The sequence below is a fragment of the Bemisia tabaci genome, chromosome 9 (assembly GCF_918797505.1).
Source record: "Bemisia tabaci chromosome 9, PGI_BMITA_v3".
In the NCBI taxonomy this organism is placed as follows: domain Eukaryota; kingdom Metazoa; phylum Arthropoda; class Insecta; order Hemiptera; family Aleyrodidae; genus Bemisia; species Bemisia tabaci.
In genome coordinates this window covers 29,439,306-29,462,360 of record NC_092801.1, presented here as the reverse complement: position 1 = coordinate 29,462,360, position 23,055 = coordinate 29,439,306, and the positions used below count along the sequence as shown (strand labels likewise).

Below are 23,055 nucleotides of genomic sequence, written 5' to 3'. Positions count from 1 at the left end.
GCGTAAAGTATGATATTTTTACTCTTCTCATATGCCCGAATACGCATCATAAGTGACCTATGTGCTTCCTAAGTTGCCATTTTTTTCATTCAAATAGATGTAACTGAAATGTTAGATGTGTACTATCTATACTACTTTCATGTCATTGCTTTATTTATTTATTTATTTATTTACTTTTTGCGTAGGTATAAATTGTTATTTTTTGCTGAATTTTGGAGAAAATATTGCTTTAAGAACGTGGAATGTAAATTAATTTTATTGAAAAAAGAAAATACCATCATTAATTTGGGCGAACAGAGAAAATGTACATCAATATTTGGGTCAACATCTCCCTGATTATATAACGGATGAATATATTAGTATTTCTGTATCAAAAAACTTAGCTTTTGTCTTCAGAGATACAATGATTCTAGTCCCAGTCAATTTGTTGTATTGAAAAAACAAAAAAACAAAAAATAAATAAAAAAAAAACAACTGAAATGTTAGACATACTATTTTCATGTCTTTCTATTTGTATCAATAGGTACTTTTTGCTTAACTTACGAACGTTGAATGCAAATTAACTTTATTGGAAAAAGAAAATAACGTCATTAATTTGGGGAAACATGTGGCTGATTATATCGGGTGTCCATAAAGTAACTGAAAAGTGGGTATAATTTTTGAACAAAAAAAGATAGAAGGTCGCGGTTTGTGGCATTCTTCATCATCCAGAGGGGGAAATTTTTCGATGGGGGGTTTTTCTTGGTGGACCCCCCTGAGGGGCCCCAAGGGGGGGCAACTTTCAAAATTCAAATAGCAACCCCCATTTTTTTAGACATGGTTAAAAAGAACTTAAAAAGAAAAGAAAAATGACGCAAATAAAATTAAAATCGGTTCACTCGTTCAAAAGTTACAGCCGGTAAAATTTTGAATTGACCACTTTTCAAAAAATCATCGTTGAGCTCCCAATTACCGAAAAAACAAAAACAGACCTGGAATGAAAAGCTTGAAAAGTGCCCTTTAAGGCAAGGAAAACCAACTGACGTTGTCACAAGTTTGGATGGCATTTTTTCAAAATAAAATTTCGGAAAATTCAACATGGCGGCAAATTTGAGGAGACGCGAATAATGAAAATTCCAGAAACTGTTATCTTTCAAATACCCTCTAGTTTAAGGAAATCAATGGTATCAACTTTTTTTCCTTTATTTGGCCAAGTAAGAGCAATAATTTGCTGACTTGAAAGTTGGCAAGCGGGACCCCTTCAATCGTTGGAGTATGCGACATCACATGCACAGGATTAAGTGTGCTGTCAAAAAATGAAGCCGATGTGAAAAAGCGCTCCTCCTTTGGGATGCTTTAGTAATGTTCAAGGTCCTCATCCTCAAAAAAGAAGAAAAGAAAAATTGAGCAATTGTTTTATTATTATTATTTTTTAAAGTGGAAGTTCTTATACCTGATGCTCTGTTATTCCGTCAAATGTTCAAAGTGATCTTCATTTTGCTGCAAACAATAGTAAATTTACAATAGTAATTGCCAACTAAATCAGAACGCAGTATGATCAAGAGAACTTAGCATACTGATTTTAGATTCGTAAATAGTGTTACCGATCAGATATTGCATCAGATATTACCTAAAATATCGGTTCCTCAAATCGTGAGGTTGAGGCTGTCAATAAGATAATCTCAACTCAGATAATAATCAAGAGTAGAACGGCGTTTTCGGAATTGAAAGCGTAGCAGTTATCCTTCTTGCCAACTTGGTGTGCCAGGAATTAGAGAATCACAATTATTCTTGCGTTTTCAATTTTCAGATAGAGAAATGTCAAAAATGTCAACCGCCCCTACCCCATCAGGATATACCATGTTTTTTTTGACTCACCAAGTTTGTGGGTAAAACTTGCTTAATTTCTCTTTTCTTATTTTTTGAGGATGAGGACCTTGAACATTTCTAAAGTATCCCAAAGGAGGAACGCTTTTTCACATCGGCTTCATTTTTTGACAGCACACTTAATCCTGTGCATGTGATGTCGCATACTCCAACGATTGAAGGGGTCCCGCTTGCCAACTTTCAAGTCAGCAAATTATTGCTCTTACTTGGCCAAATAAAGGAAAAAAAGTTGATACCATTGATTTCCTTAAACTAGAGGGTATTTGAAAGATAACAGTTTCTGGAATTTTCATTATTCGCGTCTCCTCAAATTTGCCGCCATGTTGAATTTTCCGAAATTTTATTTTGAAAAAATGCCATCCAAACTTGTGACAACGTCAGTTGGTTTTCCTTGCCTTAAAGGGCACTTTTCAAGCTTTTCATTCCAGGTCTGTTTTTGTTTTTTCGGTAATTGGGAGCTCAACGATGATTTTTTGAAAAGTGGTCAATTCAAAATTTTACCGGCTGTAACTTTTGAACGAGTGAACCGATTTTAATTTTATTTGCGTCATTTTTCTTTTCTTTTTAAGTTCTTTTTAACCATGTCTAAAAAAATGGGGGTTGCTATTTGAATTTTGAAAGTTGCCCCCCCTTGGGGCCCCTCAGGGGGGTCCACCAAGAAAAACCCCCCATCGAAAAATTTCCCCCTCTGGATGATGAAGAATGCCACAAACCGCGACCTTCTATCTTTTTTTGTTCAAAAATTATACCCACTTTTCAGTTACTTTACGGACACCCGGTATGAAGGAGGTATATTCCAGTATTTTTGTTTAACATATTAACTCACGAGAAAATGTTCGTACATTTATCATCTAGTATTAATTATTTTTTGATGATTGGTCTAAAACATTCAATACAACCATTAAAAATTAACTACCATCGTCGGGTATCGAACTCCCGATCACCTATTGCCCGCACCTTATCAAAAATATGGGGCGCCTCAGTCAACTAGGCTATCACGGAGCAGCGACGGTTTGAGAAAAAATAGCATTTAAAAGACTCGGACGATGGGCGGGACTTATCACAAGAGTTGTCCTTGAGCGATTCGGCGATTCGCGTCTTCGTAGCTTCTGGAGAAATGAGCTAAGCGCCTTTCTCTGTGAGACATTGTTTGCCTATGCTATCATGTGTCTCAAGGTTCATATCAGCAGGCATTTGCCATCGCGGCAGTAAGCTGAGGCAATATTTGCGTATCCATGAATTAAATCAATCAATCGAGCTCTGATTTTGACTTCTTTATCCGTAACGAGTCCTCCAGAACAATTTTCCACCTTGTACGATGGTTATTATTTCTTTACTTCTATTTTTCAAATTTGAGGTGGGATAATGGCGGCTTCTCAAGAACACCGAGGTAGGCGATCTTTTGCACCAACAAACAGAAAACTGATGGCGAAAAATAACCAATCAGAACCTCCCAAAAAAAAGAATTTGCCTAAAAACGGAACTTCGTGGTTCTGCGCAGATTTACCAGTCAGACACGACATTTCAAGGTGGAAAAAAACTCTCTGAAAGCGAATTTTAGCAATCAACACAACTTGACGTAGAGACATGATTGGCTAAAAAATACAACGGTTTTTGATACATCGGAAAATCAACCAAAAATCGGAGACAGGGCAAAACGCTCAAGGTCGCAGAGGTATAGGGAATCCCATAGCGAAAGCAACGGAACGATTGTAATATCATGGGGAACTCCGTTCCCATGACAATAATAACATTTCATTTAGAAAATGAGCAACCATAACAACACCTCTTTTTCTCTCAATTTCTTATTTCCATACTGTCAATACAATTTCACATACCGACTAAAATGTAACGCTTGGACCAAGTCACCGTTGCTTATTTTACGTTTGGGCGTAATCTACTGGACGAAAAAGGTGCGCCGACAAAAAATCGTTGACAAAATGTCCTGAAACCTTGCCTTCAGGGTGAGGATGTAACAATCTTTCATCCGTAAAAACATGGTGATAACTGGCACCCTTAGGAGAACGTGTAGTGTGAACTATGGCCTTGGTTAAGTTTGAATCGGACAGGCAACGAAACTAACTCCGTGATATATATAGCGTAGAGTATCACAAAATATGAAGGCGCTTGAAGCCGAGATTATGCAATTGAAGGCCATTACCATTCCGATGTGATGTATCAAAACAACATATGGGTCACTTGAAAATTCCCGGTGATTGCTAATTGCCTGCGGCATACATAATACTGATCAAAACCGAGCTGACTCACAACGAGATTGATTAGTGTGATTTTAGCGGAAATTTCTAAGATGCATTTCTCCTATTCCTCTTCCTTCTATTTTTCTTGCCCCTCCTCAGATATTTAATAAGCCCCTTTTCCATTTATCACATGCCAGGAGTCCTACCTAATGGAGCTATGGCACATGAGTGCTTCCTCAAAACTTTCCACGTGTAAATGAGCCCCTTGCTTAGCTCCATCGAATTGCAGAAGGCCGTGAGTCTAAAAGACTTAAGTTGCCCTGGTAAAAATAAGCCATAAAGGCGATAGAGAAATCTTATGGCCGGCTGTAGGATTTTCTATAGCTTTTATAGCTGGCGATAGGATTTTCTTGTCGCCCTTATGGCCGGCGATAAGAAGCTCTATCGCCACGAATGGCCGGCGATAGAAGGCTCAATCGCCGGCTATAGCCACGAATGGCCGGCGATGGAACGTTCAACCGCCGGCTATAGCCACGAATGGCCGGCGATAGAACGTTCAATCGCCGGTTATAGCCACGAATGGCCAGCGATAGAACGTTCAATCGCCGGCTATAGCCACGTATGGCTGGCGAGAGAAAGTTCTACAGCCGGCGATAGAAAGTTCTACAGCCAGCGACAGCCACGAATGGCCGCGATAGAACGTTCTGCAGCCGGCGTTAGCCGTGAATAGTCAGCGATAGGACATTCAATAGCTGGCCACTTGTGGATAACGGCAATAACCATCCGCTGCCAAAACAGCCATCTGTAGCCGGCAACAGAATGTTCAGTATCCGGCGATTGGAAATACGCGTGTGCACGAGGGGCAATTAAAAAAGTAATTTTTTTCGAAAATCATCATAAGCGCCAGTGAATCTATCCTGGTTTCTTTTCTAAAAATATTTTTCGTCAATTTTTTCTCAATAATTCTTACTTTTCCAAAATTTGATTTGATTTTGATTTTTTTTTATTTGAATCGGCCATATACACTGTTAAAAATCGTTGATTCCGTCCAACGGAAAATCCGGATTGAGAATGAACAGGGGAGTGAGATTCAGCGCATAGGTGCTGAGATGTGTCGCATGAGTGCGCAAAGCACTCCGCACCGGAGCTTCAGTTTGGCCCTAAGTCACGCGCACCTAGGCTATCTCTCTCTCGCACTAGCGCTATATACTGTCTCTTCTTCCCTTTAGGCCTACCAATCCAACGATGAAAATGAAAAATTTAAAGAGAAAAAATAAAAATAAGTAATAAGTAAATAATAGAATAGAATAGTGGAAATAATAGAGTAGCAGAAATAATAGAATTACAGAGGCAACAGAAGAGAAATCAAATAAAGTAAATTAAATATATGATAAAATGAAGTCAAAGACTAAATTGAAGTAAAAAATTAGAGGGAGCAAGGAGATGAAGTAAAAAAATGAGGTGAAGAAAAAATAAAGTATAAGGGAAGAAACTAAATGAGGTTAAAGAATAGAATGAATTTAAAAAGTAAACATGATGAAGTATTAAAATAAATTACAGTAAAAAATAAAACAAAATAAGGGAATAAGAAGTAAATAATTTAAGAAAAAAAATTAAGTACTTGAAAAAATAAAACAAAATAAGGGAATAAGAAGTAAATAATTTAAGAAAAAAAATGAAGTACTTGAAAAAATAAAATAGAGTGAAGAAAAAAATAGAGTCAGCAAGGAAATAAATCAAGTAAAACGATAAAATAAATTTAAAAAATATAGTAAAGTAAAAAGTAAAATAAATACACGGACAAATCCAGGCAGATTGAAAATATCCTAGTTTCCCGTTCCAATCGACGTTAAATATCGGTTTTGCGTCACATAAAGGCAGCATCTGGTATAGCTTAATGGTTAGGGTCTTCGGTTTGTGTTAGGCAGGTCCCGGGTTCAATCCCTAAGGTAGGTAAAAATTTCTAATCTTCAAAATCGGGTAAATTACATCCCAGTAGTTTCATTATTCTTATTTTTCATGGTTTCAAAATTTATTTCCACAATTAACCCTTTTCCACCATCCCCTAGCTGCGAACCCCTAAATTTTCTATAGCCGGCGATTGAGAATTCCTACAGCCAGCCATAGGAATTCTCAATCGCCGGCTATAGAAAATTCCTATCGCCAAAAGGCCATGTTTCAATTTACCATAGGATTTTTCCTATGACCGGGCTATAGGTAATTTGTATGGCTTATTTTTACCAGGGTGGCTAGGCTGGAGTGGATACGCCATGATTTTAACGGCTTTAATAGTCACCGATAATCGCATCGGAGAAAGGCCTCGCTTAAGGTATTTTAATTTATTTATTCATTTTCAGGAGTTTGCCCGAGATCACTGGCCGGGAGTAACACCGCAGTGTTCACATCATACGACGTCAGCGAGATGGAATCCAGTTTTGCTTACGTTCGATCCAGTAAAGTTTTCATTGGGATAGCTCGGACCATGAGTGCGAATCGACTCTCTTTTTCTTTAAATCTGAACGGTAATTTTCATTTTAAACGGGTCTTTTTTGTTGGAATTCAAATGCTTTGACAATAGCTTTCACACAGTTCCGCAGTATGGCACTGCGGTATCACATGCAGCTGTATGCATGGTCGATAAAGTGTAGCATGCGATGTTGCTTTCATCTGAGTCGGTAGATAATTTTAAAATACAGAGTGAGCAAAAAAGGGGGGAAGGAGGGGGCGGGGAACGGGGGAGGGTGCCGCCCCCCAAATAGCCTGGGCTCCGTCAAGTAGCTGAGATATCTTCAAAAAGGTGCTTACTTCCGCCTCGAGTGAAATTGGCCGCCCCTCCCGCAAGGAAGACAGCCGCGGAAGGGGGCTAAAATCACTCTGAGCGTAGCCTGGGCTATTTGGGGGGCGGCGCCGCCCGCCGCCCGCCCCACCCCTTAACTACTGCAGAAGAAAGAAGTTTTGTTTAGAACCGTCGATTTCGAGATTTTGATAGGTTCAATTTTGTTTTAAATTTTACTTAATTTTCAGTGCAGTCTTACCTTTTCTCAGATTAAGTGCTCAAATTGGAAAATCGACGGTTCTAAAAAAAAAGTAAAAATGGGGGGGGGGGTTGGAGCCGACCCCTCTCCCCTCCAAATAGCCTGAGCTCCGTCAGGTAGCTGAGTTACCTTCAAAGTATACTTGTTATTGACCTATGTAATGCTGCCTATGAGGCCTCTAAAGAAAAGCAGTTAATGAAGTTACGACAGGGGCGAGTTCTGTAAGACGCCGTACTATGAGTCAGTTAAGCTCGGGAGGGATTTGCCTGCAAATAGTCGAATCTTACAGTTTTCGGCACGAGAAGAACGATGCGCACGTTAAAATTTCACGAAAAATTGTCTCCGCGGAGATATAACACTTCCTTTTTAGGGATCCTCGAAAATTTGTTTGAACCGACCGCCGTGAATCTTCGAATCCAAGAGTCATAGACGGGAAAATGATCGCTATTACAACTACTCACGGATTCTAGCATTGGCTCCTGCGGGAGTCCAGGGTCTTACAGAACTTGTCCCTGATTACGACGATGAATACGCCTCTTAATGTATCCCTCTTCCTTGAAACCAGGTCCCAGTTTGAGTTATACGGGCGGATGGGCAGCTTTGTTCTTCCTTCTGGAAAATGCCAGAGAGCAGCTCGAGAGAGGGTCAATCGATGCAGCGGTCATTGTTTGCTCCAACTATATCATGACTCAACAATTGTTGGTGTGTTTCTCCGATCTCGGCATGACATCTCCGGATGGGAAATGCCGCCCATTTGACACGAATGGTAACTAGCAAAAGTATCCTTCTCAAAGTTGTTTCCAAAATTGTTTACACTTGATTGCTTTACAAATTGGTTTGCCCTAATGACCCCATCAAATGTTTTACGGCGCTACAAAAAAACACAGTATGATCGTTTAAATCTATCATTTGATTACATACTAATTTCTTGGAAAAATTACAAAAAAATTGAGCTTTTCGGATAGTTTTGTTTGAAGTTTAATCTAAAGTACCTGAAATTTTAAGGGAAATAAGTCATTTTTTCCCCAATATTAATATTTCATGGACGAGACAATTTGGCGAAATTCAAATGTTCATACAAAATTTTCCTCAACAATGGCAGCGCAGTACTCTTTCACAAATGGCAAACACTAAGTAAAGTGACCAACCAAGGTATTCCGTTACATATGGTTTTTTCCCCCAAATTTTGCATGGAGAATGATCTACGCAATAGGAAGTTTGGAAAATAACTCTTGAAAAAGAAATAAGTATTAAGTTAAACTTAGTTGAGTTACAAAAACACCAATGACGTCATTTATATAAATTGCATTCTATTTGATTAGAGTTAAGTTCACACGTTCCTTTTCCATTGCTAATTCATCAGGCACTTTCTACGGAAAATTTAAAATAAGGCGCATGCACGTAACGTGCATAAAGTACATAGAGTCATAATGTAAATGGGAGAGCTGGCGCCATTTTTCAGCATTTTCGAGATCCTGCCTTATGGCCTTATAGCCAATTGTCTTATTGTGAAGTGGAATTCTAAAAATGAATGCTGCGGCAACAATTTGAAGATTTGCCACACAAATAAGTAATCATACACTGAAAAAAAAAAACTGCCGTGGGAGCCGCAATTACGGGCTATATGAAAATACCGTCCGTCCCGGGCTCAAAGGCCGAAAATTCCGGCTGCTGGAGCCGTAGCTTTGGCCTCTGAACCCGGAGCAATTGAAGCTACGCCCCCACCTGCCGGAACTTTCGGCCTTTGAGCCCGGAACGGACGGTATGTCTATATAGCCCGTTATTGCGGCTCCCACGGCCGGAGTTTTTTTTTTCAGTGCAGATTGTTTTGTTGGGGCACGTTCACTGAGGAAAAATCTCGGTGTATTTACTAAGAAAAGGGTAAAATTACCAAGAATTCAGGGTTCTATTTGATCCCAGTTTTTTCTTGGTGAAATCACCATTTATGGAATTGGTAATTTTACCGAGAAATCTCGGTAAAATTATTGAACTTTCTAGGTAATTTTACTGGACCTTGGTAAAAACGCCAAAATTTTTTATCGACTGATGTGGCAGAATTGCCGAGATAAAATGGCAAAATTACCGGGAATGGATTACCAATAAAAAAGGTATTCTTACCTAGAAAAACAGTAAAAATACTGGTTTTTAGGCAAGCTTACCAGTCTGTCTTGGTAAAATTACCAATAATTGGTAAAAAAAGTGAGATGGTAAAGGTACCAACGGACCTTGGTAAAAACGCCCAGAATTTTTTTCAGTGTTGTTGGGGCACTAAATGTGTATATTTTTGTTTGAGTACCGTTGGTTTATGGTGCACTCAAAGGTGGGATATCTTTGGTTTTAGGGCAAGGTTATGCGAGAGGTGACGGTTGCGTCGCGTTCTTCTTACAGCGAGAACGAGACGCTCGAAGAAATTGGGCCACAGTAATCGCGAGTGATTACAGATACTTTAAAGTCGAGCGAGCCAACGCGCTCACGTTTGACAAAAAAAATGCGATGGACGTATTGGAAAACCTTTACAGAAAACACAATATCAATCCTGCCCATATTGAGTACATCGAAGCGGATGGCTCTGGTCTTCAAGTGAGTCGGACGTAGTTATGCTGAATGGAACTATGTGTAAGTAAAAAGATGGGGTGTGCTCGTTAGTGCTCGGGCCATAAGAATGAATGGGAAATATAAAGCGCCAGTGACGTCAGCGGCAACGATCGAGATCAGGAGATCGGAGATCGGTGGCGGGACTCTTTAACTCATAAGCCCTGTCCACAACGCTTTTGTCACATGCCCACGGCTCACGAGTTTGCGCTCAGATCCTTTTGATTTAATGTCAAATCTCGCTTTTCCATTTTCTCAAAAGGAATTAAATCCACTTTTACATTGTTTCTTATGCAGCTTCCACGAGCACACCCCATCTTCTCACTTGTACATAGGTCCTTTTAGCATAAATACGCCTAGTTTATCTTATTCTATTTCATTTTATATATATATCTTTTCCAATTACCAGACCTGATATTACATACATTGTCAGATTATTCAATTATTTTCCGAATTCATCACGCAAAATTTCAGCATTTCAAAAACCGATGCTTCAATAGACATAATTAACAGCAAAATAATGTCACGACTCGCATATTTTTGGACTTACTTTTTTGGAAGTCCAGATTCAATAGGAGCGCTCCAACATTCTTTTGCAGACTTTTATTTTTGGAGAAAAAACAAATGAGCAAAAATATGAATGAATGAAAAAGGAAACCAATGAATAAAATATTTGCCTGAGAGCGTTGATGGGAAAACATATATCAGAAAAAAATGTTAAGCTATATTCCCTTTGTCTAAGCCTATTTAAGAAAAAAACATTTGTACATAGAAATAAATCGATAACAAAGAAACCAAGATTATTAATTGAACTAAGACTTTTGAAACAAAATATAAAAAATAATTGACTAATACTCATTTAAGTATAAATCCAAGAAAGAGAGGAAATTCAGCGATTCTTTGTCCATAAGTAAGTATGGTTAATCTTTTAGGAAAATTGATTATTAAAAAACTTATAATGAACTGATTATTTAAACTTCATTGATTCGCTTCCCCCTCTAAACTACAGTAAAGGTGCCTTTTCAGCCTTATTCAGTTTTTTATGAGTCTTGGATTAAATTTATACAGGACCGAGATGGGAAGGAAGTCGAGGCAATAATCGACTTTTTCTGCAAGGATCGTTCGCGATCAAGTAAACTTCTAATTGGATCCTGTAAATCGAACATAGGACATCTCGACACAGCCGCACCTGCTGCCAGTGTGGTCAAAACTATCTTTGCCCTCAACAAATGTAAAGTCCCACCTACTATCAACCACACTTCACCCATACCAGAACTTGCGCAATCAAACGATGTACAGGTAAGTCAAAAGAATGTATTCTTCACGTCTGCTCCATTGTGAAAGAGGCCCTTCCTTTGCGATTCTCAAATGCATCAAAAACAAACTCATAAAGAGGGCTGAATAAGTTCTGCTACATTTGCGACATAGATTGCTCTTAGAAATACTAAATTTTGTTGTCATATTAATGAGACCCGATCTCGAGGGTATGAAAAAATGCCAGGAGGGTATTTCGGGGTGTTTAAGGTTAAATATTTTCAAAGGCAACACCACTTAAGTTAAACATGTTTGTATAGATACAACGCCAACAACAATGCTTACCACATTGCAACATTGCTTAATTTCAAAGTCATTATAAAATATTGTTTCTTTTTCGCGCCCTATCACTGTTTAATGTAGTTTTGTCAAGGTCATGTGTCAAGAAATTCAATTTAGTCAGACCTTTTCGAACTAAAGGTGGAAGTCAACGGACATTCTTTCTTTCCCACCTCTCTGGCATGCATTATCATTTAAAAGGGTATCAAAAGCAATCGCTGATGCTTCCCGCAGATCTAAATAAGGGCTGCAAAATATTCATGAGCCCACAATGAAGCGGTCGTTCGCGATCGGCGTAAACAGTGGAAAAATTGCGTAACTTACGACCTTGAATAATAGATGATGATAAATTCATCACGTCTCGATCAAAATGCGACATTTATGCGTATGCCTCACACCAAATAGCGAGCGCCTATCGGAAGTTAGCACTATTCGCTAGTTGGGAGCCGAAGAGTAAATGGCTTGGGGAGGTGGAAAGATGATGGAAGTACACCTACAGTTTTGCAGGCGCATTTCGTTTTTCACGCAGAGTTCAAAGTTTTGGAAATTTTTCCCTTTTGGGTTAGGTCTCTTTTCACAGCTCTTATACGTTGCTTCTCTAATACGCACTTATTAGAGCTTATCTGGTTGTTCGAACTTCGTATCTTCGATAATCCGAATCGATTACATTATCTTAAAGTTGAATTAAACAAACCAAATACTTGGGATGATAAAGGACACCATGTGCTCCGTCATTTTGCGGATCTGCAATTTTACCTACTTGGAAGTCGAAGTAGTTGTATTGCGCGTTTTGCACCATCCAACTTTTTTACTCCTGCGTCAAAGTCTCTCGGGCAGCCGGAAAGAGATTCCCCTTCAATTTTTGGATACGCAATGTTACCTAGTTGGAAGTCACAAAAATTGCACAACTTGTTTCGCCCAATCAACCTATTCTCCTCTGCGTTAAAATATCTGAGTCAGCGGAAAAGAGACCATATCATTGTTGTGGATATGCGAGGAAGTTATGTTGCGTCAATAAGGACCGGTTGCAAACTTTTGATGGAGCAAAAATAACAGTTGTTTCTATCAGTAAATGTCTCGAAAATCACTATAAGCGCATTGGCAAAGTTTAAAATGCACTATGAACTTCACAATATGCGTAAAAAATTTGCGTTTTCTTGAGATTCTCGCTTCAAAAACTTCACCATTTACAAGTGTTTTTTTTTGTTTTTGTTTTTTTTGTGGGTTTTTAAATATGCTGAAAATTAGGTATTTAGCTAGCAGTTTCAATTTTACTCATGCGTACTGACTACGTGCTCTTTATCGTAGGTTGTCACAAGCGCAACACCATGTGATGGTAACTTAATGGGGGTGAACGGAATTTCTTTGTGGGGTGGTTTTGGACACATCATTCTTCAAGGAAATCCAAGGTTAGTTGTTTTTATCAGTTTATTGGGTGTAGTCAATTAGTTATTTTATTTCTGAAAATCGTCAAAAAAAAGCTATTTTTTCAGCAGTATTTTTACTCAATACTTTGGTAGAATCTGCAGGTACCTACATCACAATATATATATTAATGAGCTCCTAGAAATTTTAAACACTGGATGACAATGTTATTTTTTCAAAAATAAAGTCATCGTGTTTGAAATAAAAGTAGTTTTTTGCATCAAAATTGCCTCCTTGAATAGGTAAAATGTAAAAAAAATGTACCCCCGCCCCTGCACCCTCTCTTCCTGGAAATGTTCCTTAGACACCAACTACGAAGTCAAAAAAATGTTGCATACCCAAACATTAAAATCTAGAACTATACTAGCCTAAACCATTACATTCCATTACACCTTCATAGGTTTAAACTTTTTATCCACAAGCCTCAGTTAACATTTATTTAAACTATAAAAAAATTGAATTTCCAGGAAAACTTCCAAGATGAAAATAAGCGAGAAGTTTCCGCAAATTCTGCTTCTATCATCACGAACAGAAGAAGGCATAGATCAAATTCTCAGAAAAGTAAAGACTGTGAAGATCACCCCAGAATTTGCTGCACTATCAAACGATGTCTTTAGCAAAGGGATAAAATTTCATATGCACAGAGGGTATACAATCGTCAATCCAGAGGCGACGCAGATACCACATAAAATACAGGTACGCTGTGGTTTTTCCTGTACATATTCTAGTCAATGGAGATTGACGCAACCAACTCAAAATGATTATGAGCAGTATGGCTTTGGATAATATGACCTAATGTCAAGGGAGAAAACGTTCCTGACAAACTGCTCATTTCAACATTCATCAAAGTAATTCTTGTGGCGAGGCAGGAATGATCAATTATCGATATTTCCTCATTCGAGGCTATGACAAAGAATCGATTATTATAAGGTGTTCGTTAAACACCCTGTTTATCGATCCTTTTCCATAGCTTTAAATGGCAGATCAATCGATGTATCGCAAAGCACGCCACGCCACCGAGTAACTCGCCAGTCATCTTCCGGCGAAAAATAGCGTGGATCTTCGAAATTAACTTAAACCCCACTCAGTTACCTTCCTTAGATTTTTAGTGAGGAATATCTGAAATATATTGCCTCTGTGGTAGTTTTTCCGGCACACAATGTTACATAATCTAATATTCATTCCTTATCATTTGATTCATTTATATTCTACTTGCCTAAAATTTCTCCCCTAGAGCTTTGCTTGCTTGGATCAAAGCTTTCTTACCACAACCTAAGTGAGGATTATGTCTAATTGAAACAAGTCAGAAGATGAGCAAAAATCAAATCCTCAGAACGATACGCATTTCACTGGTTGTTTAGAGAAGATTCTATGGATGGGTATATGCAGCGGTTCGAAATGCTTTTCAACAATCTATAATTTGAATTGCTAATTTGCTCGAAAATATACTTTCAAACATCTCACCCGCGTACACTTTATCAGGAAAGAACGGAAGTTCTCATTAATATTCTAAGTAGACACAAATTGATCAAAAAAAAAAACAGCTCTGTGACAAGCTGCACGAAGTTTAAACGCCTCTGTCTCAACGTGTCGTTAACGGACAGAGATTTCTAGTTCTAGATCACCTACGGAGCAGAAATATGAAGCTTGCTGTATGCAAGAGAAAATCTAGCAAGTATTGCCTAGAGAGTTCCAGCCTGTCAGTCAAAATGTATCCCACACTGTCTTTAATATCACACCAGAGATAAATGAAGAGGGTATGATATTCCATCACAAATCACCCTGCACAATTAACAAAACGCTCAGTTTCGTTGGTTTTGTTTCGGTCATTGCGGGAAGTTCCATGCCAGAAGGCAAGCAGACCAATAAGAATCAAATATTACGGAATCGAAGACTTTCTTTTAAACAAGTTGTTAACACGTTGAACAACACAATGCGGGGAGGAACATTGTTCGATTAAGAGGCCTGGCAAAACTGTTGCAATGTTCAATTTGATTCAAGTAGACCATTGTTTTTCTCGTGAGTGAAGAAATCAAAATTACTTAAATTGAAACTAATTATTTTAATACCTCACTTAGGAGTTGATTTCAGTAATTATTTCTGAATCGGTTTCTACGTGATATTTTGATTTAGAATGATACATCATTCGTACCTTGTCTACTGAAGCAATATTTTTATAATTTTTTTTTCTTTAAAAAAAAAAAGAAAATAAACTGTACCCTCAACTTTACCTGCCGCGTACTTAGAATAGAGTTTGTAAGTCTTTCAATTGTTTTCAGACAGTTGATATACATGACAGGCCTCTTTGGTACGTTTTCTCAGGGATGGGATCTCAGTGGGCTGGCATGGGATCGCAGCTTCTCCACATCCCTGTTTTCCGAGCGGCTATAGAAAGGTGTGACCAAGTCTTGAAACCACACGGAGTTGACCTTCTCCACATTATAACTACACCGGATGAGGCCATCTTCGATAACATTCTAAATTGTTTCGTCGGAATAACAGCCATCCAGGTTAGATTACTTCGATAAAATTCGTCTGAATTAAGATAGTTCCTAAGATAGTCAGTCAGATGATCAGCCAGATGATGATTTATGATGATCAGCTATTTAGTTTTGCGTCAGATACGCAAAATGCTTAGTATACGTTGGCTGTGCCAGGAATAGAATTGAAATATGCAACTTCAGAGCTGATATAGATCAATGAGTATTGAGTATGTTGGACACAATGAGTACAGCCAATTAAATCGATTTACAAGGTGTAAAGTCGCACAAAAATGACGATAGACACATCAAAACGGTCAGAAACTCATCATTTAACGCGCAATTCGCGCATACATTCGTTTATAAATGAAAAATACAAACAAACAAACTAAGAAATGGCCCGAACTTTATGTAACAATATGGGTCCACACCATTCCGCGGGGAAAACAAAGCCAAGAAATTCCAAAAATTAAAATTAGAGTCAAAATTAAACTCCAATTCTTGCAGTTTTTGGAATTTCTTCGCTCAGTTTGCCCCGCGAATTGGTGTGGACCCAGTACTATTTCTCCACTTTGTTTATAAACTTGTATATGTATTTTCGACAGGGAACATGTACTTTTTCCGCTCTAGCTGAAGTTTGCAACATGCCCCATATACCTGTTAGATGGATTGCATGTAATTCAAAATCAGCGAACATTGTAATACAATGTCTGAAAGGTAGTAGCACTGAATATATTGGTATTTGGCGAGTGTAGCCGAGTGCTAGAAATAAGGTAAAATTGTCTTTAAAAAAACTTACACTTTATTGACAAACTTAGACCGAAGCTTTTCGAAGCAATCGCTTCATCGTCAGGGTCACAAAATCGATATCACAAAGGCCATAATTTAATTTCAAACAAGGTAACAGATTTCATTGATGGTAACAATTGATAACAAGCTATTAGATCAAAACACTCTTAATACATTAACATACATATACTGTCTACACAAGAAAATTTTACATTATTTCTAGCATTCGGCTACACTCCAATTACCAACGCATGTAATTATCTCCGATTCTTTCGGCGTGCCTCATGGTATTTGCTTTTGTCGCAGATTGGGTTGATCGATGTTATGCGTGTATTGAAATTGGAGCCGAATGGAATGATCGGCCACTCTGTTGGGGAGTTGGGCTGTGCCTACGCAGACAATTGTTTGACCCTCGAACAAACTATTCTCAGTGCATTCCTCCGTGGTAAAGCCTCGCTAGAAGCCACTCTCATCAAGGGTATGATGGCTGCAATTGGTAAGTGTGGAATACATTTAGAGAAGAGGAGTATAGGTACACTGCCGTGCAACGCAAAAACGCCGTAGGCGTCATTTTATATTTTTTAGAAACAATGTATCATACCAGAAAAACGTTTGTACCTGGGGATAATGTTTTTAAACAATTCTCCCGCAAATACTATCAAGAACTTAACTTGAAAATTTGAGGTGCATGGCTTAAACAGTCCTTCGATTTACATAGAAACGAAGTTTTACTCTTTGTGCATGAAGATTGAAGAGTCTTAGAATTTAGAATAAAAGCGGTGGTTTATTATGAGAAGGATACATTTTCACTTTTTGGGGGTCATCAACTTAGCCGCTCCACTGACGTCAAGTCATAGTAAATGGACACTTCGTTTTTTTAAAAAAACTTTCTATTTTTTATTTTCAGTGTGTAGCTTAAAATTTGAACTGAGTAGGCACAATGAAGTATAAGATGAGGAAAATTCATAGTATAAAAACCGTCTACCACCTGCATCCTACAAGAAAACGAAACAACATTCAGCCATTTACTTTCCAACAATGGTAATTCGTTTTTTGGACTCATGAAGCCAACAACTGGACCACGATAAACGGAAAGGAACCAAGCCACATCAGTCATTGCCAAATTCAATCGGGCGGTCTAACTTTTTGCATGAAAACGGTTGTGCGGATTTTCGTGCAAATTTCAGTGAATTTTCTCCATAAAGCGAAGCAAATTCCTTACAATTTTCGAGGGAATCCGCACAAACGTTCTCTTATAAAAAATTTAATCGCCCAGTTAAATTTGGCAATAGCTGATGTGGCTTGGTTCCTTTCTGTTGAACGCGGTCCAATAGATTATATTATCAAAAATGGGTCACTCTTCGTCCATAAATGTACTCAGGGCATGAAGGTACTCAAGATTAGCGTAACTTTTGGATATACCTTTTCAAAACGCATGGTTGTACGCGCACCCTTTTGAATATTTTCTTAAACACTTATAAGTGTGTCCATTTTGAAATCTCGATTCATCTATGAATAGGCATTGGTTACCACGATATAGTCAAGATACTACCGCCGACAATTGACGTCGCTTGCAGAAATTCAGCCTCCAGCTGTACTCTTTCCGGCCCTGCTGAGGACGTTGAAGCATTTGTCAAGCAGTTGAAAGCAAAAGGAATTTTTGCCAAAGCTGTAAACGTCGCAAACATTGCCTACCACTCGAGGTACATTCAACCTGCCGGCCCTATTCTGCTCAAATATTTGAAACAGGTATTTTTTCAATATCCAAGTGTCGTTGAGCTAAGCAATTTTTACAAAAGTAAAAAAGGAAAAATTAAAATCTAGCCCCCTAGTTGAGTTATAATTCCTCAAATATAAGTAAAGAGTCCGTATTGCCCATAGAAGCAATAAACACATCAATAAATCATATGAAGTAGAATCAGCCAATAAGGGAGTGACAGTTTGAAAGTGACCTCTATGTTTCTAGCCATGCGTTAAAGTCTCCATGAAAGTCCCTCGAATATTGCCCATGTCTAGCTCAGGATGCGCAAAAACATTCAAAATACAACTAATTGGTGGATGCAACTTAATTAACTTCGGTGTGGAGTTGGGTTGCATCGTCAAATTTGAAGGGGAACATGCAAACGACTCAGTTATACATGGGAGTATGTAGTCAGACCATTTTCACCCGCAGAAAACCTCGTTATCAGACACAGCAAGGCAAATCATCTAGGTCTGTGATTCTTCTACACTAACGTAATTTTAACTGCTGAATCCGAAATGGCGTAGGTTTTTTTATACTATGCACTCTTTCCTCCAAAACACATTGAATTAAAATTTTCCTGAAGCACTCCATTTTTCCAACACAAAATCCTGATTGTACGGGAAGATAACAAGTCGATATAGAAAGAATTAAGGTCATTTTTGAACTCAACGAGAAAAATCACAAGAATTCCACTATTCTAGTCCCCTATAAAGTCCACCATGTTCTGTTATTTTGTTTCAGAGCCTCGTTATTTCTATGATCCGTAAACGTTGAGTGTATACTATTCTTTAAATATAATTACCTAATATGGGCATTCCTCGATGCCTCACGGTCTAAATGAGAAGACCATCATGGTAGATCCCTCAACTCTTTTGGGCCAAAAAACCCCCCTTAATGGGACACACATCCCTCACAGTAAAATTCATTATTGCTACCAAAACGATTTCTAACGACAACCCTGTGTATAAGGCAAAATCTGAAAACATTTTAATTTTCAGGTGATACAGAAGGAAACGTCCAGATCATCTAAATGGGTGAGCACTTCGATCCCGGAGCACAGGTGGGACACGGAGTTGGCATTATACAGTTCTGCAGAGTACCTTGCAAATAATTTGTTGAGCCCTGTTCTCTTCGAGGATGTGCTGAAACATATCCCGCCCAACGCTGTCATGGTTGAAATTGCTCCACATGGCCTTCTGCAGGCCATCCTAAAGCGAGCGGTTCCAAATGTAAATTTGGCCCTCGCCAAAAGAACGAAATCCGAAGATGCCGTAAAATTCTTACTGGAAGCTATCGGACAGTAAGTATTTACATATTACATATACACATGTCTTTAAGGTACTTTTACTGCCACGCCACAGCCGGTATCGATCTTATCAAATTGAATCCAAGTAATGATATAACCTTATTATTCAAGCATGAAACGTGACAATCTCAGAGATATTTGCACAGTTGTAAATACAAAAATTGCGTTAGAGAAAATGTTTTTAATATTGAACGTTCCTGTATGATTAAGTTGACGGGATAAAGCAGTTTTAGAGAGGAGAAAATGCCAATGAAAGTCATAATGAGTCAAGCCCAAGTTGAGCCACTCTAGTTGCCTGTCTTTTGACAGTGAAATTCTGATGATCAAAGAAAGGGGGGTGGTCACTGGTCATTGTGAGGTTATGTTTCATTGTTGGATCCAATTCAATAAATTCGATCCCGTCTGTAACGTGGCACTAATAGAGGTCATAGCGCTCACTGCCTCACAAAGTGTAATACTTATGCTTGATTTGATCAATCTAAACCCAGGCAAAACACGCTGTTAAATGCTTAGAATGATTCGAACGGTTTTTCAAAGTTGCTTCATCAATTAAGTATTCAAGCACGTAAGAGGGTTGACTTGTAAATTTTAGGCAAAACCATTTACACTGGCCTTTATCAGTGCGAAAAATACATAGAAAAACACATGGGGAAAAAAATACAACCTTGGACTGGGCTAGAACAATGAAAGCAGGTTTCAAGTCGGCTTTGAAACAATCATTTCTTCGAGTGTGTTCTTCGATAAGTGGAATATATCATAAGAATCGTGCACTTCTGGAAGAAAGCATGAAAATTTCAGGGATTCATCTCTACCCTATAGACACTCAATTTAGACATCGACCCCAAAAATCTGAGCTCCCTGGGGGAGCAGGGGGCCCCCGAACTTTGAATTTTGCTTCCCTATTTTGAAATCTCTGTAAGTGAAAACTAATGAGGTTGATATGTGCGAGTTAATGACGCGCCTTATCAACACATTGTGTTGGAGTTCACTGTAATTATGGGTACAAGCGCTATATGTCTTCTTAAAATAGATGTATGTCTGACGGTGCCCTTAACACAGCACGTGCGAAACATGTTTACCTTCTCAAAAACTACTTAGAAGTATAGATACTCATCCGTAATTAAATGAACTGTCCTTTAATTATAGGCTGTATCTCCTAGGATTTGAGCCGGATGTTGTCGCACTGTATCCACCAATTCAGTATCCAGTTCCTGCGGATACTCCCAACCTTCAGCAATTTGTCACATGGGAACACACTGAGTCGTATCCGCCACCAGAGGGTCAAGTATGATTTAAAATTAGACTGTAGATTAAACGGGTCTCATAAGTAGAATTAAGTGAAAACCCCACTTGATATTATTACAGCTGGCCGAATCTACGTTTTCTTCTCTCACCAATGATTGGAATGAAATAAATACAAAAGATGTCCCGGAGGAAAAGAGAGGCAACTTTACATGAAGCTAAAGTTAGTAATTATCTGCACTGTAAGAACTATCGGTTGAAAATTTAATTCATTGTTAGTTATTGAATTTTAAATTCAGAGTGTGAAGGTGACTTCTGTAAGATGGAGCTCAAGAACTTTTCCGATTATAAAGAAAGGGGGGAAAACAGACTTTTGATGGTTTATAACTAAGCTGACTAAGCTCTCATTCTGAAGTATCTCAATTAAAAAAAGTTTTTTTTTTTTTTTTTTTTTTTTTTTTTTTTTAAAAAAAGGACGGTCTTTCAGTATAAAAATAAGCCTAAACCATCATATTTTTTTGGATTTATTTTAAGTTAGCACATACACTTTTGTTATTTGCAATAGGCCCAATACAACATGATATTTTCCTTTCTTTCTGCATTCTAACAACATTTCATAGGGGCTTATTAAAGAAATTCCTGCTATTATTCTATTGAAAAAATATAAAGGATATATGCAGGATTTCAAATGACACACTGGAAATGCATACAACTCTTTCCTCATCGAGCCATACACTCAATTATTATCAACTAAAACGAAATTAGTCAATGTTTTATAATTTTTGTGTTTTATTCATAAAGTTTTCTTTTTTTACTTAAAAAATGTGAACTGTTTTTTGATAATATATTATGTAGGTGCATGCACTTTCTATATTACATCTTACATTTGTCTCTAAATTCTCAATGTTGTTTGTGCTTTCAATTCAGAGGTTTATAAATCAAAGTATGGCAGCTAAACTAGAACGGTCCTACTTTCTAGAGGAGATACAAAATGCACTCTTAGCCTGTGAGAAGACAGGATCCCCTATCCTTGCGCTGTCATTCTTCTTGGTAAGTCAAATTTCTTTATTCATATCAGACATGAAATTGTCCGAATGATAAAAATGCGGGAGAAAAGCTGTCCATTTTGACTCGATTACTGTTCAAACTTTCAAACTCTCAGTGAGTTTTTGCAGGCTCTTGCGGATTCGCAGATAAATAAAATACTGCGTGTCAAAATATTTTCCTCGATCAAAATAAGAGACCGAGAAAATCACAAGAGACAGTCCCGATATGATTATGAAACAAAAATGATACGATTATGAAAAGAAAGTCTCAAAATCTCAATTCCACCTCACTTTTTTAAAATAATATTTTCAAAAATTGGTTTCGAAAATTACAACAATTTGTTAAAATAATGGTCCAGAGTAGACATTTTTGCATGAAAGTCTTGGGATATGATTTCGAAACAGCTGAAAAAAAAGTTCTAAAAATTACGTGAAATGCCGACTCCCATTCACGCAGCACGCAGCGCCGTGCTAGGAGGGTTAGGCAAGGCAGAGCAATACAAACTAGTGCGAGCTACCATAATTGCATGAATGCAGTACATACGAGAAAAACGTTTGTAATATTACCAAAAAAACATTGAAAAAAATAACACCGCCTCCGGCCACACAAAAAAACGGATGTACCTATAAAGAAACGCACTTTTCCATTGGTTCCATGGAATATATTTAAGACCGGCGTGAAAAACCTCTAGAAAGAGCGTGCACTACGCCAGCGTTGTGAACGCTCAAAATCATTTTTCAAAGCAATATAGAGATCGCCTCCTCCCTTTGCTATAGAGTTATTTTTAATGCTATACGAGTAATGGGGAAGGAAATTTGCAGTAAAGTCGTACTTCTGTTTCAAGACAGAGGTGTGGGATATTCTTGCGAAGTTCCATAGGAAGTCCTTTGACGAATTGCCCGTGCAGTTTGAAGACCTTCAACTTTTATCCAGTATCAACCACAACGGAAAAGGTAAGAATATTTTTGAAATATTCCCTCAAAAAAGCTTAACTCAATCTCTTTTCTGTTTTCAACAGTTTAGTACTTTTAAAGTTTTAATGCAAAGGTAAATTCCTTGGAGATGGTTTGCACTGAAGGTTTTGGAGGTACATTTCTCGTGTTTGGATTCCAAAATAAGCCAGTAGAGTATAATTAACAAGATTTAAATAGTAGAATATATAGACGGCGTAAGTGCGCAACCACGCATCTTGTTTGCAATGTTTGAAAATCTCCGCCTCTAACTTATTTTTTGAAAGGAAAACAAATTCACATCATTCCTTTAAGTTTTTGCAGAATTTTCTTCGCATAGAGAAGAAAAATTACGGCAGTTTTAAAGAATTGCCATTGAGTAGTTTTCCGTTTAAAAAAAAAAAAAAGTATAGCAGGAAGTCTGTGTCGTCACAAACCGAGATACGTGATTGCGGACTTAACACCGTCAATATAAGCTGTCTTTAAATAAAACGTCAGCACCTAACACTTTGCTGCAAAAGTTAAGCCGCAAGATACAAATTTGGAATTGAAATCATTGTAGTGCCATTTCTTTTTCGTGAGACTAGATGGTTTTTTGGGGGTATGAAACATTTAAAAATGTCTGCACATAACAGACTATTGTTAGAGGTAATTTTGGTGTACCGAACTGGTTTGAAACTGGAGGAAAAACCTTGAAGTTTATTGATTTAAGCAAGGATATAAACTTATTTGAAGGAGATGAGTGACAAAATTCTTGCATCACGCATTATTTTGCATTTATTTTAACG

General features: G+C 37.9%; 1 protein-coding gene across 1 annotated transcript; it reads left to right on the top strand.

Moving 5' to 3' along the window:
• Positions 1 to 9,448: 9,448 nt before the first annotated feature.
• Positions 9,449 to 19,026, top strand: LOC109030313 (fatty acid synthase). The gene is made up of 8 exons (XM_072304527.1): positions 9,449 to 9,679; positions 10,760 to 10,990; positions 12,593 to 12,693; positions 13,177 to 13,405; positions 14,989 to 15,219; positions 16,285 to 16,474; positions 17,498 to 17,727; positions 18,721 to 19,026. Exons 1-8 carry the CDS (start codon positions 9,593 to 9,595, stop codon positions 19,024 to 19,026), a joined length of 1,605 nt encoding a protein of 534 aa, XP_072160628.1. The 5' UTR covers positions 9,449 to 9,592.
• The last annotated feature ends 4,029 nt before the right edge of the window (positions 19,027 to 23,055 follow it).